The sequence below is a fragment of the Lemur catta genome, chromosome 7 (genome assembly GCF_020740605.2).
Source record: "Lemur catta isolate mLemCat1 chromosome 7, mLemCat1.pri, whole genome shotgun sequence".
NCBI classification, from domain to species: Eukaryota; Metazoa; Chordata; class Mammalia; order Primates; family Lemuridae; genus Lemur; species Lemur catta.
The window spans coordinates 41165342-41183232 of NC_059134.1; the positions used below are offsets into that span (position 1 = coordinate 41165342).

Below are 17891 nucleotides of genomic sequence, written 5' to 3' on the forward strand. Positions count from 1 at the left end.
CTCAGCACGGTGACCCAGTACCTCTGGATGTTGTCAACAAGCCTGGCCAGGCGCTGCTGCCGGCCCAAGGGACCCAGACGCGTCTCTTCAGCCACAGCCTTCATCAGCTGAAAATCAGAGGCTGCCTGGTCAGTCATCCCTACGAAATGCAAAAGAAAACAAAGTGAAAAAATGAACATATGCAACCCCAGCTCATCTCAGGTACCGTTTAAATAAATGTTTCCACTTGAACTGAATCAGATTCACCGTGTCTGTATAGCACTGTGCAACAGAAATTAAAACCACAGATAGTATTAGAAATTTTCTAGTAGCCACATCAAGAAAAGCCAAAAAGAAACAGATGAAATTATTTAAGTAGTATACATTATTTAACCCAATATATCTAACATATATTATCATTTCAACATGTAATCAACATTAAAAAATTGATGAGATAGTTTTTTTTTTTTTTTCGTATTAACGCTTTGAAATTTGGTCTGTTTTCTGTGCTCACAGCACATCTCCTCCCAGTCTTTCAGTCGAGCTAGTCACATTTCAAGTGTTCAACACACTCACATGGCTAGTGGCTGCCATATTTGGCTGTGGGTATCTATGGTATCTAAACACCACTAAGAATGATCACTCCTTCCTTCAAGGATTATATCCTTATTAATTTTTCTAATTGCAAAATAAGCAGATACACATCATACCTGATTCAAGAAGTACAGAAATGTAAAAAGTAGAAAGTCCTCCCTTCCTAGACCCACCCTGTTAGTCAAATGAACATTATTAAAAGTGCTCAAGCCAGTTATGCACATTCTACTGTATGGTGAGGATTACCTTCCGGGAGCTCATGCAAAAAAAAAATAATAAGGATCATGCCGGCACCACTTAACAACATAACCAAAGAAAATCAAAGTCATATCACTTCCTGTATTAGTGAAGTTCAAATAATGGCAAAGAGCAGCTCAATATTAAGAAAATTTCAGGGGGCATATTTTACATCAAAGTAACAAAAGGAACATCTGAGTCAAAGAAAACAGATCCCAAAGGGCACTCTATTCCCTGCACTTGTCTCTACTACTGAACAATTACTTAAAAGGCCCATACTCCATGGGTTAAATTAATGCTCTGGCCTTCATCTAACTCAAGGAGCTTCTGCCCGCTGCCTCGTATCCTCAGCCTGTGCCCAGGAGCCTGACAGTTACAACTCGCAAACGTTACCTGTTAGAAAGCAGAGCTCGGGTACCAGGTGCACAAGCTGAGCCTCAGTGTTGTTATTTCTCTTGCTCTTCCACAGATTAACAAGCATTGGCTGATTTAGGTCAGATAAAGTAATATCATATTGCTATAAAATGCAAGATTAATGAGGGAAAAGTTAATGTGGAAACACTGCAAGATGAGCATCTTTGCTTATAAGCAACAAGGCGATCCCAAAACGAATATATAAGCAAATCTTTTCAGTGGAGAAAAAAAAATCCATGGTTACCTACTCATTTGTACTTTCTTCCCAGTACCTATCTTTTATATGAGAGCCAGTTTAATTATTTTAATTATTTTCTTTCATAATGTAACACCATTAAAAAAAATATATCATTTCCGTGCTCTCTGGGTTTCAGCCAGATTCAGAATAGTCTCCAGCTGGTTCCATGCAAAGTTCAGTGACCCCACTGGGGCCGATTCAAGCCAGCATTTCCACTCCTGATGACGAAGGCAGACTGCCCATGCTTAACTCACTGGTCTAAACATCTGTGTTCATTTTGAAAATGTCTATATGCAAGTTGGAGGCAAGGGTTTTATTGAGTCAACCTCAGATTCCCCCAAACAGCATGACTGTCCTTAACTTCCAGGATAATAGGATGCCACAGGCAAGCAGCTCTGAAGTCTGACAAATGTGAATTTGGTCCCCAGCTCTTGCACTTGCTTGGGCTGTGACACTAGGCAAGTTACTTGCCTTTCCTCATCTATGAAACAAGGATAACAGCAGCTCACAGATACACTGTGTAAACCACTAGCCCGGTGTCCAGTTTATAGTGAGTCCTCGGCAGTTGTTAGTTCATACCCTGCTCCCTTTCCCTTCCTAGACTCAAATTCCAATGTTCTCACCTTGCCAAAAGTTCTCTTACCTTCCAACAGCAAAGGTTACAATTCACACTCATTTCCAGTATAATTTACTCAACACTAACGACAACACAACTGGGATTATCATTTATAAAAGGCCTGGGCACTATGTGATGCTGACATCAATAATTATTAATATAACTAAGGAAGTAAGATGTGAGCATTTTCTATTTCAAAAGACTTTTAGTCATTCAAATAAAAAACATTTCAGGAATCTCATTTTAAAGTGGCGAGTGCAAGTAACCCTATGGCTAAAAAGCTTGGAGAAGCATTCTATCAAAAGAGAGCTTTCATACATGACTTCATTAATTCAGTACACATGGCATGCCTACTGTATTCCAGGAAGTACAGCGGACATGAGGATGAAAGAGGCACAGTCTCTGCCTTTACACATAAATACATTAATTACAAAGGGAGGCAGATGAGAAGCACGAACAATGATATGTTAAGCATTTATATTTTTCTTCATTTAATCTTAACAAACCTATGAAACAGATACTATTATCATCCCCTTCATAGATGAAGAAACACTGTGAGAAATTAAACAACTTTCCCAAGGCCCCATAACTGGAAATTAGCTGGCTCAGGATTTGTCTCTTCAGACTCTGCTTGTTACACAATTTAGTACTGGATCCCTGGGCTGGCGAGGTGGAGAGGAACAGAAGGGGCTGGTAGTGAAACAGTTTATGGCTGGTAAATCAGGGAAGGCTTCACAGAGGCAGAGGCCAAGAGAAAACCTTGCAGAACATGCAGGAGCATGGAGAGTCTCAGGCAATAGCACAAGCAAAACTGGGGCTTGCTCCAGGATGAGGGTGTTCTATTTAGCTGGAGCATGGCCAAGAGCTCTACCCACTAAGCCACTAAGCCGCTGTCATAAGGTGATTTTTGACTCTCTCCCTTGCCCCACTTTTCTTAGCATTTAAAAATATGTTTCATGATAAGATAAAATAGAGAAATACAAAAGGTCAAAAGCAGGATGTCTTCCACTTTGAAGACTGACAACATAATAATTCAGTCTTCCTTTCACGGGACAGCGAGGAGGACATACTAGACGTTACACAATTTTCTTTCTTTTTCTCCCTAATGACGATATATATGCAGTGAACCACAACTCATTACAAAAAAGTGAGTGGGATTTTTACCATGATTCTCTTTTCAGAATGCCACAGGCCCTAAAATACATCTGTTCAAATAAGAACAAATTTAATCATGCAGGAAAGAAACCCAAATGTTTAACACATTGTGGGTTTCATAAACACACACAGAGCACATTTTATGCACAACATGCTTCACCAGGTACTATGCATCAAAGATTAGCCAAATGCCCTCCCTGTTCTACAAGGAAGAGGTGTTCTCGAAGCAATGTGATCCAGGGCCCAGGTGCTTGGAGAAGAGAACAGGTAGGTCTTCTGTGTGTGTGACAGAAAGCAGAGTCAGAGAAGACTTCACACGTGACCCTGAAGCTAGGATTTGACCTAGTGTGAAGGAGAGAGGCACAGCGTGGCTTCATGCAGATGACGAGTGAACACGCACAAATGCTGAGGAGCGTGTAGTGACCAGTGAGTGGATGCAGGTGGTGACAGCATGGAGTCCACGGGTGGGGGGGCATGGGGGGAAGATGCCGAGGGAGATGAGGCTGAAAGGGGGATGGGGTCAAACGGTGCGATGCTAGAGTGAAAGAAGGGGAGGATGGGAAGGAGGGGAAGGGTCTCCACTATTCGCCCGGTGCTCACAATATGCCAGCACCTAAGAAACGCTCCGCATGCACTATTATCTTGTCCAGTGCTCACACTGCACCACGAAAGTAGAGAGAGAACTTCCCTTTACAGACGACCCTCCAGGTTTAGTGATTTACCCAAGGTTATTTCAGAGCTTGTGCTCTTAGCCACATTTCTGGGCAGCACTTCAGAAAGATCTCTCTGGTGGCCATGAGGATGATGGATCACCGTGAGGAGAGAACTGGGCAAGGCGACCACGAGGAGTGACTGCAGAACCTGCCCCAGAGGGGACCCGTGAGAGGTCCTGCAGTAATGCAGTGGGAACACGGCTGGGGAGGAGGGATGGGTCCCAGAAATAATTTGAGGACAAAGGACACAGTGAAGAAGAGGAAGAAAACAAAATGATTCCTAACTGCGCTGCAACATTCCCAAGGAGAAACAGAAAGGGGAAAGAGAATGAACTCAGTTTGAACTATGTTAGTTTGAGACGCCTGCAGGATACGCATGCAAACATGTTCTGAAAATGGAGATGAACATATCACTTGGGAACGAGGGCAATGCAAAAACACTCTGTGAGCCATCTCAAAATACAAAGAATAGGTTTTACATGAGGGAACCATTCGTTAATGGTAACTTGTGGGGCAAAGTAGAAAGGAAACCATCAAAGGAGACTAGAGCTAGAGCAATCTGAAACTGAGCAGAGAACCACAGGGGTGTGTCCGAGGAGTCAAGGAAGGAAGTTGTCAATTCCTTCAGGTGGGAGGGGTCACAGTATCAAGTGCCACCAAAAGCCCCTTAAGGAAAAGAACAGCAACTCAACCTCAGTTCAAAATTTAACTGAAAATATAAAACCCAAATGATTTCTATATAGTAAATTGAACTGTAAAGGTAACTTGTGTGTAATTCTGAATACATAGATAAAATGTTTTTATTCCTCCAAAAAAAACAAAAGAACAGTAACTGAATCTGACCTTTATAGAGCTATTTCTATAGCAGCAGAGCCACGTGCCAGAGTGCTGAGATTTCAGGAAAGAAGAACTGAAAATGTGTTTGAAGCTAGTGTGGGTGACTTTCTAAAAATCAAGGAAGGGTTTTGGGTTTTGTTTGTTGTTTTTTAAAACATCCATGAGATTCGGGGACCTGCATATGACTGTACATTAGAGAAGGCGCCTCTGAAAGGCACCGAGCACGACAGCGGGGGCAGGCATAGCTGTGATAAATGTGAACGGCGCATCCAGAGGCAGCAGGAGATTCCATCCATAAACGCCTCTTGAGTATCTGCTCTGCACAAAGCACTGTGGTAGCCCTGGGTGTCCGGAAATAAAGAGCTCAAGCCCCCAAGAGCCCAAGGTCCCAGGAGGCAGGTCAGACCATTCGTGTGGTGCCTGTGATGACCGGATGCAGCTAAGTGTAGGGAGCGGCCTGGGAGGAGCACCGTGGGGCTCCCTTGAGAGCTGACTGGTGTGGGGGAGCTGAGCGTGGAAGTGTTTGTTTCACTGGGAAACAGTATGCAGGAAGTTTAGTGTTTGTCTGGCTGGGACAGGGTATGCAGGAAGAGGAAGCAATGTGTGTGAAAATTCACGGGGGAGAAACTGAGTCACAGAACCCCAAAAGGCGAGTCCAGCCAAGCACAGGGAGGGAAGAGGGGAGTGGCAAGAGATGAGGCTGGAGAGGCAGGGTGTGGACACATCATAAAGGGTCATAGCGACTCTGCCAAGGAGCTTATATGTGGCTCCTGCGGAGGTAGGAGACATGGAAATGCTTTAACCTTGGAAGCGACATGATCAGATATACTTTTAAGGGAGATGACTGAGTTTATAGGAGGAAGGAGGCAGGATGAGGGTCACCAGGAGACGACAGGAGTGGTGGGGACAGAGGAGAAGGGACAGTGCAAGAATCAAGTAGGAGGCAGCCTCGGCCTGACCACCTGGGCACTTGTTGGGCGTAGAAGAGAACAGGAGCTAAGAGGAAAGGAGCTGAGGACGAAGGAAGAAAACGTCCTACCTGCTTGTAGTAATCCACATAGGTGATCTCAGTGCCATTCCGCTTCTGAAAGGTGTGCGTGGGCCTCACCGACCAGTCAATGTCATCAATGCGATAGGTTTTGTTATTGTATCTAGTAAATGCAAGAAGTCTCTTAAAGAAAAAAACTTTCCAAATCATCTAAGATGAGCAGCTATTATACTTAAACACACTTTTAATTCAAAGGATAAGATAGATTCCAGAATGTCAAAAATTGCAAAATGTTGTAAGACAAGAGTATTCCCTTTTTTTGGTAATGATCAGCTCTTATCAGAGTGTGACTTAATTCTTCAGTATGTAGGAGGACCTCTGTCAGTATTCCAACAAAACCTATGGGAAAGTCATTAGCCCACAGTTTATTTTTGTCACTGACAGACACTCTAACTTCAGGTAAATCATTTTTTTTTTTTTTTGAGACAGTCTCGCTTTATTGCCCGGGCTAGAGTGAGTGCCGTGGCGTCAGCCTAGCTCACAGCAACCTCAGACTCCTGGACTCAAGCAATCCTTCTGCCTCAGCCTCCCCAGTAGCTGGGACTACAGGCATGTGCCACCATGCACGGCTAATTTTTTCTGTATATATTTTTAGTTGGCCAGATAATTTCTTTCTATTTTTAGTAGAGACGGGGGTCTCGCTCTTGCTCAGGCTGGTCTCGAACTCCTGACCTCGAGAGATCCACCCGCCTCGGCCTTCCAGAGTGCTAGGATTACAGGCGTGAGCCACTGCGCCCGGCCTTAAATCATTCTTAAATGTGCAAAGGCCAAAGCATTGCTCAAAACTTTCCCATCAGCTTCTGGTGTCACAGAGAGTTCCTGAGCCCCCAGGTGGTCTTTCTCAGAAAAAGCACCAAAAGGGGCTGATCAGCCAACCACAGCTGCTTAACATCCTAGCTAGGGCTGGCCCTTGGCAAAACTACAAAACAAGTCAGCTAAGATTATTCTAAGCTCCGTCCCCCTCCAGCACCATGTGGCCTGGAATGTCCTTACAGGCTGCCCAGCTTTGGGACAGAAACCTCCACAGCAGGCTTCTCCAGAGTTCTTGGTCCTTGCAAGGTGCCTTTGAAATGTGACAAGCTAATCCGTCAAGATCATGACAGGCGCATAAGAGGGTGGCCTTCTCCCAGGTAGTGGGAACTCAGCCAGTCCCACCTCTCTGCTATATAACCCAGAAAAACTACTTTAAGTGGAAATTCTAACCCAGACCAGAATGCTAACACATCCCCTCAAAGAAGTAGTCTTGGATTAGCAGCAGTATAGGGTGGGCGTCTTATTAATAGCACTTGGGAAGTCACCTAATCTGCCTGTGTTTAATTCAGTTCAATGTTCACTGAAGGCAAATTTCATATAGACAAACCTAGAGGTTTGCAAAGAAGTAAAATCAGTCTCAGACTAAAAGACCTCAGACTCTTACAGAGGAGGTGAGACGAGGACCTGAAGTTCTGCCCCGTGAGATAACAACGTGAAATAAAATGGCCATACCGAGGTGGCTATGAGCCAAGTGCTATGGGAGCAGTCCGGGGAGGGAAATGAATAATTCCAACTGGGTGGGCAAGTGGAGGCTTTGGAAAGGGGTGACATTAGAGCTGAGCTTTGTGGAAGTCAAAATTTAAAAGGCAGAATTGGGGGTGGGGAATCCAGGCAACTGAATTGAACTGAATTGAAGCAGCAGAGTGCAGGCTGTTGGTGGGCAGACTAGACAGTGGGGTAGTGGAGGCAAGGGTACCCCAAGAGGGAATCTGGGACCACGGCAGTTGATGGACCGTCCAGAATGTCACACAAACACGTCTGGACTCCAGACAACTGAGAACAGGCAGACCTTCTAAACAGATGAGTAAATGGATCAGATCTGTGGTCAGGCCTATGCTCCAACCTATCCCTGTTCCCAAATACCATAAATAATTGATTGTCTGGAGAAAAGTTTATTCAGATGCAGGCTTTTACCTTGTGAGGACAATGAGCCCTATCAGTTGTTTCTCACACGTCTGGATGAAGCAGGACGGGCCAGTTTTGCAGCAGAGAGCAGTCATGAATTCCAGAACCGTCTCATTCCGGAGGACTTTATAACACACGTCAGCACTGAACAGGAGCCTACTTTCAAACTGGGATACAGAAATGGCAAAACCAGGCCAAACGGATAATCTTCAAAACAAAAAAATAAAATTAAAAAACAAAAAAATGAATATTTTAAATGTTATACCAGAAAAACAATAAAGATTTTAAACAGTGATTTTTCATTCTATTCTCTAGATCTTATAATTTTTTTCTTTAGTCTGATTTCTTCCAGTTACTGACTAAAAACTTTATTTTCACCTGGAGTGTCTTTAAACATTCATTTAGGATAAAATATATTACTACAAATCAGAGTTTCTCATTCTTAACACTACTGACCTTTGGACTGGGCTACATAAAATTCTTTGCCAGGGGCTGTTCTGTGCATTGTAGGATGTTTAGCAGCAACCCTGGCTTCTACCCACTAGATGCCAGTAGCAGCCCCCCGCTGTGACAACCAAAAATGTCTCCAGACAATACCAAATGTCGGAGGAGGGGGGCAAAAATGCCCCTGGTTGGAAACAACAGCTGTAGGAATAATACACGTATGGAGTGAGCTGACTCAGCATAAAAACATCTAGGTTCAGAAAAGCACCCAGACTCAAAGGGTGGGGGCAGTGAACTGACTTAATAATGAGATGAAGAAATACAGAAGTGACACCATCAACAGATATACAATAGGAACCTGAGCATAGTTCCTTCCCACACAGACTAAAAAAGTCTTGAATAGGAAGTTATAGTAATGGCATGAAAGAATAGGCATACATTTTTTAAAAAATCACTCCAGCATGTCTTTTGTGGACCTAATTCACTGTGACACTAAGCCAGCCTTCAGGACAAGCATGTGCATTGAGCACTGACTGCAGTTTAGCACAACCCCAGACTACGAGAATTTCTAATCCAGGTGGAGAAATAAGTGGCAGGGACAGATAATAGAATGCTTTGGAGAGACAACTCTCGCACTTTGAATGAACATATGGAAAACCCATCATTCTTCCTCCACCTGACAGAAGGCCAAACACCCCATCTCCACTTCCCATCTTTTATGCACTTCTCCCTTTATGTATCTGTCTTTGGGCTACCAGTTGCTTCTCCATCTTTAACATGACCACAGTATTTTAAGAGTTAAGTAACAACCAGTTCAAGATATGGTTGACCACTTTGTCTGCAGCATCGAATTCCCAGTTTAGGGTGGAAATTCTGCAAGTGTTCATAACAGCTCTATCTCTCACCAGGGTAGTTTGGTTGGCTTCTCGGTCTGACCTCTGTTTACCCAATGATTTCATGTCAACCACCCTGCCTCTGCTGACTTCCTTTCAACAAGAAAACGGAGCATCAACTATGTGTTATAACATAATACAGCCTATTCTGCTTTCATTATTATGTGTTATACACAGAAAATTCAGTTTCTCTATCCCTTCTAGGATTTATGATAATGATCTAGCACACTAATATAAGAAAGCAGGCTGCTAGCTTCACATTCACATTCACCATTCTATAAAAAAAGAAACTTTAAAATTAAAAAAATCCATTACATTTCATAACGCAGAGTCTCTCATAGGAGGCATATGGTATAATACTGCATCATAAATTACGTTGCACACATCATAACAATTTCAGAGTAACAGAAAATAGAAATAAACCTACTTGTGCTGGGGAATTTCCACTGGCTCTGAGGGATTATAGAAGTTCCGTCCAATTTGGTACATGGACAACTTTTTTAAGATCCTGCAAGGATATTTTTTTGAATTTTTGGTAAGTATCAGTCAACAATAGTGTAATTCTAAGTTTGTACCCTTGCTGAACATAATGATAAGAATATATAGCAAGTATAGAACTCTCATTCTCATAGCACTGGAAGGTTTAGGTACTAAATATACATGTGAGTGTATACATAAGAACTACCACTTCTTCATAGTTGAGAATGATACAGCTGAAACTATTTCTATCTGTCTGAGCTTAACTGCAATATAAATATGTGGTCAATTACCAATGCATATGACCGTGGCTGTAATGTTCTGGTGAGCCCGGATGGGGTGAGACAAGCCAGGTCTGAAGCCTCTTCTGGACTCTTCCCTATTTTGGGACAAGGAGGCTTTTCCCAGCGAAGCTGCTCAGACTCCCCAGTGCTGCCAAGTAGCCAGGACTTCAGCAACTGATCTCAGCCACCTTAGGAATCTGAGACAGCACTAATGTGAGGATGCCCAGTGCAAGGGGGAAACATGGGGACTTTTGAGTCAGAAAACAGGGGTCCTTCCAACCCATAGAGCAGCAGGCAAAAGAAAAAAGATAAAAAAAGAAAAGAAATAAGTTATTAAATGAAAAAAGAAAATAAATTAAAAAAAAAAAAGAAAAGAAAACAGGGGTCTGAACTGTGGTTTTGGCTACCAAATGTTACTGAGCCTCAGCCTCCTTATCTGTAAAATGGGGATTTGGATAGTACCTGCCTCAGGGTGCCCTAGTGAGGATCGAGTAAGATCAAACACAAGTGAAAGAGCTTTGTCACTGAAAAGCATCTTCTGAATGTCAGCTGGTTTAACAGTCTCCTCTCAGGAGGACACAGGCCAGAGTGTCTTCTGAAGAGCTGTTACGCAGAACCTGAACCAGACATCTGACGAAACGGTGCGTCTGTGTGGGGGAAGTTCCTTTATGTGCCCCAACTACTCAGCAAATCCCCAAACTTCCCCAGTCTCATCCTCTCCAGTGGCCACTGTTGAGCAAAGGGCTGGCCTCGAAGGTTCCTGGCCAGATCATCCTAATGATGCCACTAGCAGCATGCAATATGGGGGTTCTCAAGCTTTAGTGTATCCCAAAACTATGGATTTTCCAACCCTGCCTGTGCAATTCTGTTTACTAACTAGGTTCAGTGAGGGGCCAGGGAATCTGCGTTTTATGGAACTCTGCTCCACCCCCGAGATGACTTTGGAGCACGTCATCTTTGGACCAGTCTGAAGAACACTGACAGGCCAGGTTACAACCGTGTGCCTAAGGGGAAGGGAAAGGACCGAGGGCAGAGCCAGGGCCATATGCAGATGGCGATGGTCTTTTCCATCCCAAATCAATCAGCCAGGAAAAAAAACAAATCCTTCGGCTTGCTTAGTCAAACACAGTGACCTTTTTATAGTCCCGGGGTGAAGGGTGGGAGGGAGTATAGAAAAAGAAGAAAAGGAAAAGGAAAAAGGCACCCTCCCTGCTACAGTGAGACATGAAAAATATGTCCTTCCTCAACTTGGATAATACTGGACAGTAACGGTTTGTGCCACCAAGAGGCTGTGATGGATTGTGTTGCACCTTATCACTCAAGTGAAAGTACGTGAAAAACGCCCTGAAGATGACATTGTTCCTGGCATGTTGCTTACAAAATGGTTGATATTTTAATGCCCAGGCTCTACGCTGAAAGGTGGTATCATTAGCTCCTATTAATTCACGTTTCCAGGGCCTTACTTTCTGAAGATGATATTGAAGACCTGGATGCACACGGGGGAGCTCGACGGCAGCTCACTGGTCAGAGTGATAGTCATCTTCACAGTCTCACCTCTTTTAGTTTCACTTGACAGCTCTGTGACCTGGGAAAAGAGGTACTTAATGCGCACGCCACAAATTATCCCCAAGTGTGCAAAATGTAGACATTATAAAGCCATCACAATTTATACGCATTAATAAAAACATAACTGCAGGTGTTAGTATATGAGTAATAATCTAATCATTACATTATGTTTGGAGAGTTTTTTCCTCTGTATCTTCTTAATCCTAAAAAAGCAACACAGCTTTCGCCATCTGTAAAGCCTGGGAGGTCCCAGCCTGGCCAAAGACATTGGATCTCATTGTTCTACACTCTTCTTTGCTCCCTGTCCCCAGGTCCCCTCAATAAAGTGGTCTGATCCCCCCAAAATTTTAAAATAAATAAGTAAGCAACATAACTCTCTAACTTCTTAAGGGAGAACCAAAGCCATCAAAGATTTGATTCAAAGAAAATTACAGAGCAAGTGGTTCTTGACTTTTTTGGGGGTAGGAGGGAGATGGGTCCTGAATTACTCTGAGAGTCTGATGAAAGTTACAGACATTCTCCTTAAGGAAGTTTTACACATGTATATACCACAACAGTGTACATAATGTACCCATTTTCAGGGGGGTCAGGGATGCCCAGAAGCCTATTAATGGGCTACCCTGCCCATCCCAAGTTCATGGATTCCAGAGGAGAGTCTCTCAAAAGTTTCTAGAAAAGCAGAGAGGAGAAAAGCAACAGAGTGGTGACAGACAAGAGGGACAGTAAACATGGGGAGAGAAAGGAGAAAGTGGTAGAAGTTAGAATAGACAGAAAATCTGATTTCATAAATTTTTGAAAGGTCTAGAGAAATCCCAGTGTTCTTATAACAGAACAATTGTCTAGTAATATAATGAATGCATAAGAAGGTTTCTATAAGAGCTCCCCAACTAAAAAGCTTCTTGAACCAGACAGGATTTAGTATACGCTTTTGAAATAAAAGAATGCACAAATCAGTCAATAAATATCAAACAGTGATCAGAGATTTTTCAAAAGGATAAGGAATTATAAGGAGTCAGTTAATTAACAAGCATTTACGTATTTTGCCCCTACCACATTTTTAACAGTCTGTCTCCTCACCTGCCTCATTAGACTCCATCTCCAGCACCAAGAAGGTGTTTGACATATATCACACGCTCATTTTAGATGAGAATGAGTAGTATGAACTTACTCCTAGCATCAGTAGAGTAAAATTTCTCCATTCTGGATAGGCACAATTGAAGTAAGCTAGACTGTTCAAGGTTGGTATATAATAATTTTAACATGTCTAAATTTCTAAACTATTGCTATGAATGTATCCACAAAACACGATGATCTTTAATGATAACAACACATGTAAAATATATCAGTTAAGTATGAGAAGCCAATATTAACATGCTATCCACATCTGGTCCAAGGACAAAATACTGAAGGATTAATAAGGACTTATGGTGAATAAAAGTGTTTCTAAAATTACAGATTTTCTCAGCCATTAAATTTATAGCCATATGGTATGATTTTACAGTTCCATATCCAGATGAAATCATCGCTCAAGTAGCTCCTACAAATCTCAGGGTCTCCTGAAAGAGTAAAGGCCCCAAGAGTGCTCAGAAACACATTTCCTGAGGAAATTCACAAAAACTTGCCTGGAGTCTAAATCTATGCTATTCGTATCATACCATTCAAAATGTTGAATGAGAGGACTATGTTTCCCAAGGGATAGAAGCATAAAGTTTTAATCCAATGCTTTGTTTTAATTTTTCATAAAGAAAATGGGTTTTTTTCTTATAGTAATTTTAATATTATTTTAGAACAAAGCATATGATAAAAACATCAATACCAGCATCTTTAATACTGAAAACACTGAAAGTGTAAAAACAATGGATAAAGGAATATGAAACATCCAATTGCCATTTCCAATGGTCACATTTAAAAAATACTTTTAAAATGGTTATAAAGAACTCGTATTTCATATGATGGAGCAAGTCCTGAAATAAATGAGGTCTTGAAGCAGAGATTGGTGGAAAATCCTTTGGCTACACAGGCACAAGTGTGTAGGAGCAACAAAAGCAGAATTTAAAGCTTTGAAGCCACAGGCTAAATGGTGTTTCTTAAAGTCTTGCCTATTTGAGGAGAAGGTTTTAAATGATGGCTATTTCAAGGACACTTATGGCTCTTATTTTTAAAATACCAGACCATCAGCTCTTTAATTAGGAAAGCAATTACTGGTGAAGTCTTAATTAGGAAGTCTTGTAGCTCCCAGGCAAGGGAACAGGGAACAGGAAACGAGTGAGCCAAACACTTGTTCCAACTGTCAGAAAAATCAACTAATCTTTTAAATACTAATATATATGTATATATATTCACAAGCACATAGTGAGAAAATTAACCATACTATACCTTTTCTTTTTTTTTAATTTCAGCTTATTATGGGGGTACAAAAGCTCAGGTTATATATATACTATACCTTTTCTTTTAGCTTTTGTGAGAGAAAAAGGATGGCACCATCGAATGCTTTTGCTTTGTTGGAAAGCTCACTGTGACTATAAAGCAAAGCAATTCTCAGCCTTCTAGATGCTAAATCTGGAACATACGTCACATGGTACTGGTATAGCTGCCAGTTCTGGGGCAAATCTAAACTAAAGAGGTTTGTAACCAGTTTCACAGGTATTCCACTGGAACCTGAGGAAGACAAATAAAAAACAATTTTTTTACCAAAAAAAACCCTCACACATGTTAATTAATCACATCATTTTAAAAAAACTTATTGGCATATGTATAGCAGTTGCTGTAAAGCAAAGATTTTTGCTCAGTGACATAAGAGAAACTCTAAAACTTGCAGCCTGATAACATTGTTGGGAGTTAAGACAGGATCATGTGTAAAGCAGGCCTCATAAGAACATAGGAGCAGACACTGACATTCTTGTCCTTGGGAGAAGAGATGCATCCAAACTCAACTACCCTGGGACTCCTTCCAAAGCTTGCCTTCTAGATCTCATTCTCTGCAATTCAAATCAGCTAGCTGCAATAATATTTTCAGATGCTGCTCTGAAATTATGCTACCCTCATATTATAAGAAACTGTCCAGGCCGGGCGTAGTGGCTCACGCCTATAATCCTAGCACTCTGGGAGGCCAAGGCAAGAGGATTGCTTGAGCTCAGAAGTTCGAGACCAACCTGAGTAAGAGCGAGACCCTGTCTCTACAAAAAGTAGAAAACTTAGCCAGGTATAGTGGCGAGTGTCTATAATCCCAGCTACTTGGGAGGCTGAGGCAGGAGGATCGCTTGAGCCCAGGAATTGGAGGTTGCAGTGAGGTGTGATGACGCCACTGCACTTTAGCTGGGGTGACAGAGCGAGACTCTCTCTCTCTCTCAAAAAAAAAGAAACCATCCAGTTTTTACCAGGAATACAACCCCTAGCCTCTGGGAAATCCAGATAATCAAAAGTTAATCATACTTCTAAAAATTCTGAAAAAGTTGAGTCAGTGGTTACACCACTGTACGACCCCAGAGAAGACCCTCAGAGATTGAGGAGAGAGCTGGGGAGAGAGGAAGGAATTGCATCTTTCCTGTATGAAAACAGACTGGGCCTCTGGGCTTCTATTTCCTGTAGGCACTTGGAGGCCATGTGTGCTTCTGGGAACTCCAGCCCCTACAGAAATTTTTATTCCCATCTTAAATATTGTCATCTACACAACAAAATCAGAGATGGCCACAATGTACTCGGATAGTGCTCAGTACTTCTCACTTCTCCTTACAGGGAATCACCCAGTTTTTATCTTACAGAAAAGAGTGACATCCAATCGGCACTATTTAGCTTTTCTCATGGAGGAAGTGGAAACATGAGCCCCTGAGGTGGTGAGGAAGAAGAGGTATCATGTGTGTCTTACTATTTCCTCAGCTTCAACCTGGGGTGTACATCTGGTAGGAACAAGATATCATTGTGCTATTTTAGTTAAGAAAAAGCTGTCTTTTGTTCTCCCAAATACCAAGGAAATGGCAACATATTTTAGCTGCTCATAAAAATGGACAAAAAGAAGTCAGCCTAGAACGTCAGAGCTAGACAGACCCTTCAAGATCATCTACATTAGTGTTTTCAAATTGCAGCTGCGCCCCATTTGTGCGGCAATTATGAAACTAAGTGAGGTCAATCGCATGTTTAATGAAAAGAGCAGAATACAACAGAAAGGAACAGAGTGCCTGGCATGTAGTAAGGGCAAGCACTGTTTCATGAAACGTTTGCTCTGACCGTGTGTGTGCAGTGTGTGTATGCTGGATAATAATATATTGATTTCTTATTCTGCTGTCTGGTTTTTAAAAAGTTTGAAAGACACAGATTTCCATCAGTGAGTCTTAACTTTTGAGAGGGAACCACAAAGCCTTTTGAGAATCCAATGAAAACAAGAGACCTACTTCCCAGAAAATAAATATACCTACAATCGTGCAAGCAATTTTAGGTATTTGGAATTTGGGTGAAGAATTCCCCAAATAGCTCATGTCTTTCTCTTTACAGCTCAAGTCCAGAAGGGGTATTATTCCCCACACAGGGTAAAGTTTGGGAAAGAGAAGAAGCATCTTTTTAATTCCCACCCCAGGTATAAGGAGAAAATCTTTTCCAAATGTGACATGCAGTTTTGGGGAAGATGCTATTATTTCTATTAATAAAAGAGAAGATCAATGCTAAAAAGCAGAAAGTGTCTAACAATGTCTTGAACATAGTGGATGTTCAATAAATATTTGTTAAGTAAATATATGAACTTGTTTATTTTACATCTAGAAATTGAAATTCCTTACGCAAGATTTAGTAACATTAAAAAAGTAGTTAACATGAAGACTAAATACCTGTTTTACAGTCTCTCACATGTGCCAATTTCTGCCTGGTACAGATATCCAAATCCATGAAGTTCCGACTGATTGTCACACCTCTTTCTGTGAAGGTACTTCCAACAGTACCAGAAGATATACCATCTTTACCTAAAACATAAGGAGAACACAGTAATACCTCATATTTAATTCTGGGGATATTGTTAACAACTACCATATCAAAAATGCATCTGCAATCAATACTTGGGATTTTCAATAAAACATGCCCACACTGTGAAAATATTCGTGACTATACAGAAGTCTTTGGCCTAAAGATTGGAAATTGTAAAGGAAGCATGAAATGTTTTGTTAGAAATAGCAGATCTTGAGTTAGTCCTCACTTTTTTTTTTTTTTTTTTCTTTTCTTGAGGCAGAGTCCTGCTCTGTCACCCAGGCTAGAGTGCCGTGGTGTCAGCCTTGCTCACAGAAACCTCAAACTCCTGGGCTCAAACGATCCTCCTGCCTCAACCTCCCAAGTAGCTGGGACTACAGGCATGTGCCACCATGCCCGACTAATTTTTTCTACATATATATTTTAGTTGTCCAGCTAATTTCTTTCTATTTTTTTAGTAGAGACGGGGTCTCACTCTTGCTCAGGCTGGTTTCGAACTCCTGAGCTCAAACAATCCACCCGCCTCTCACTCTTATACTATTGTAGATTTTCTCTTCTTGGCTAAGGAGAAAGCCCTCTCCCTATCTCCCCATGCCCCACTCCACACCTATTTACAGAGGGCAGCTCTCCCTCCATTAGCTCTTGTGTAACACTCTGAAAAGTCACAGACTAACTTCAGTCTGCACTAACTTCTGCACAGAAAGAGGCTGAATCTTTCACCTTTCCCAATGAAAAACAAAAAAACAAAAAAAAACAGAAATTGCCCAGAACATTGCCATTAGTTTTTATTCTAGATCATTCTCCATGAGAATGAAAGCCAATGTTTTATCTTGGAGCATATTACTTACTGTCAGTTTCTAGAAAATATGAAACTAAAATCAGTTTCCAAATGAGTACAGAGATGCTGACTTTTTGGCACTTAAGCAGGGCTGGAAAACCCCCAGTGAGGAACAGGAGAGTCAGGCATGAGATGGGTGAAGGGTCCAGACACTCAGAGTCTGGGAGAACTGAAGTGCTCACACACTTACTAGAAATCAATCACTTAACCTATGATCAGAACATGGGAGATGGCTAACAGGTTTCATCGGGGTTACTGGCTAAGTTGTGTTCCCCCTGCCCAAATTCATATGTTGAAGTCCTAACGCCCAATACCTGAGAATGCAACCTTATTTAGAGAGAAAGTTTTTAAAGAGGTGATTAAGTTGAAGTAAGGGTCATTAAGGTGGTCCCTAACCCAGTATGACTGATGTCATAAGAAGAAGAATTAGGACACAGAGATGCACAGAGGAAAGATTATGTGAACACAGGAGGAAGATGGAAAAACCCAACCCTGCTGACACCTTAGCTCAGACTTTAAGCCTTCAGGATTGTGAGGAAATAAATTTCTCTTATTTAAGCCAATTAGTATGTGCTATATTGATATGGCAGCCCAGCAAACTAATACACTGGGCATGACAACTTGCACTGTGTGACAGTGGCTACTTGGAGCAGCATGTTGACAAGTATCC

General features: G+C 41.8%; 1 protein-coding gene across 1 annotated transcript in view; it reads right to left on the reverse strand.

Annotated features, from left to right (window-relative positions):
- PIWIL4 (piwi like RNA-mediated gene silencing 4) overlaps nucleotides 1-17891 on the reverse strand; it is a 39943-nt gene that overhangs the window by 20309 nt on the left and 1743 nt on the right. Inside the window, exons 3-10 of the mRNA XM_045557100.1 lie at nucleotides 16251-16382; nucleotides 13877-14091; nucleotides 11331-11452; nucleotides 9534-9614; nucleotides 7779-7976; nucleotides 5823-5934; nucleotides 1204-1327; nucleotides 22-139 (exon numbers count right to left, since the gene is read on the reverse strand). Of these exons, the coding sequence (XP_045413056.1) occupies nucleotides 22-139; nucleotides 1204-1327; nucleotides 5823-5934; nucleotides 7779-7976; nucleotides 9534-9614; nucleotides 11331-11452; nucleotides 13877-14091; nucleotides 16251-16382 (1102 nt within the window). The remainder of the gene's footprint in view (nucleotides 1-21; nucleotides 140-1203; nucleotides 1328-5822; nucleotides 5935-7778; nucleotides 7977-9533; nucleotides 9615-11330; nucleotides 11453-13876; nucleotides 14092-16250; nucleotides 16383-17891) is intronic.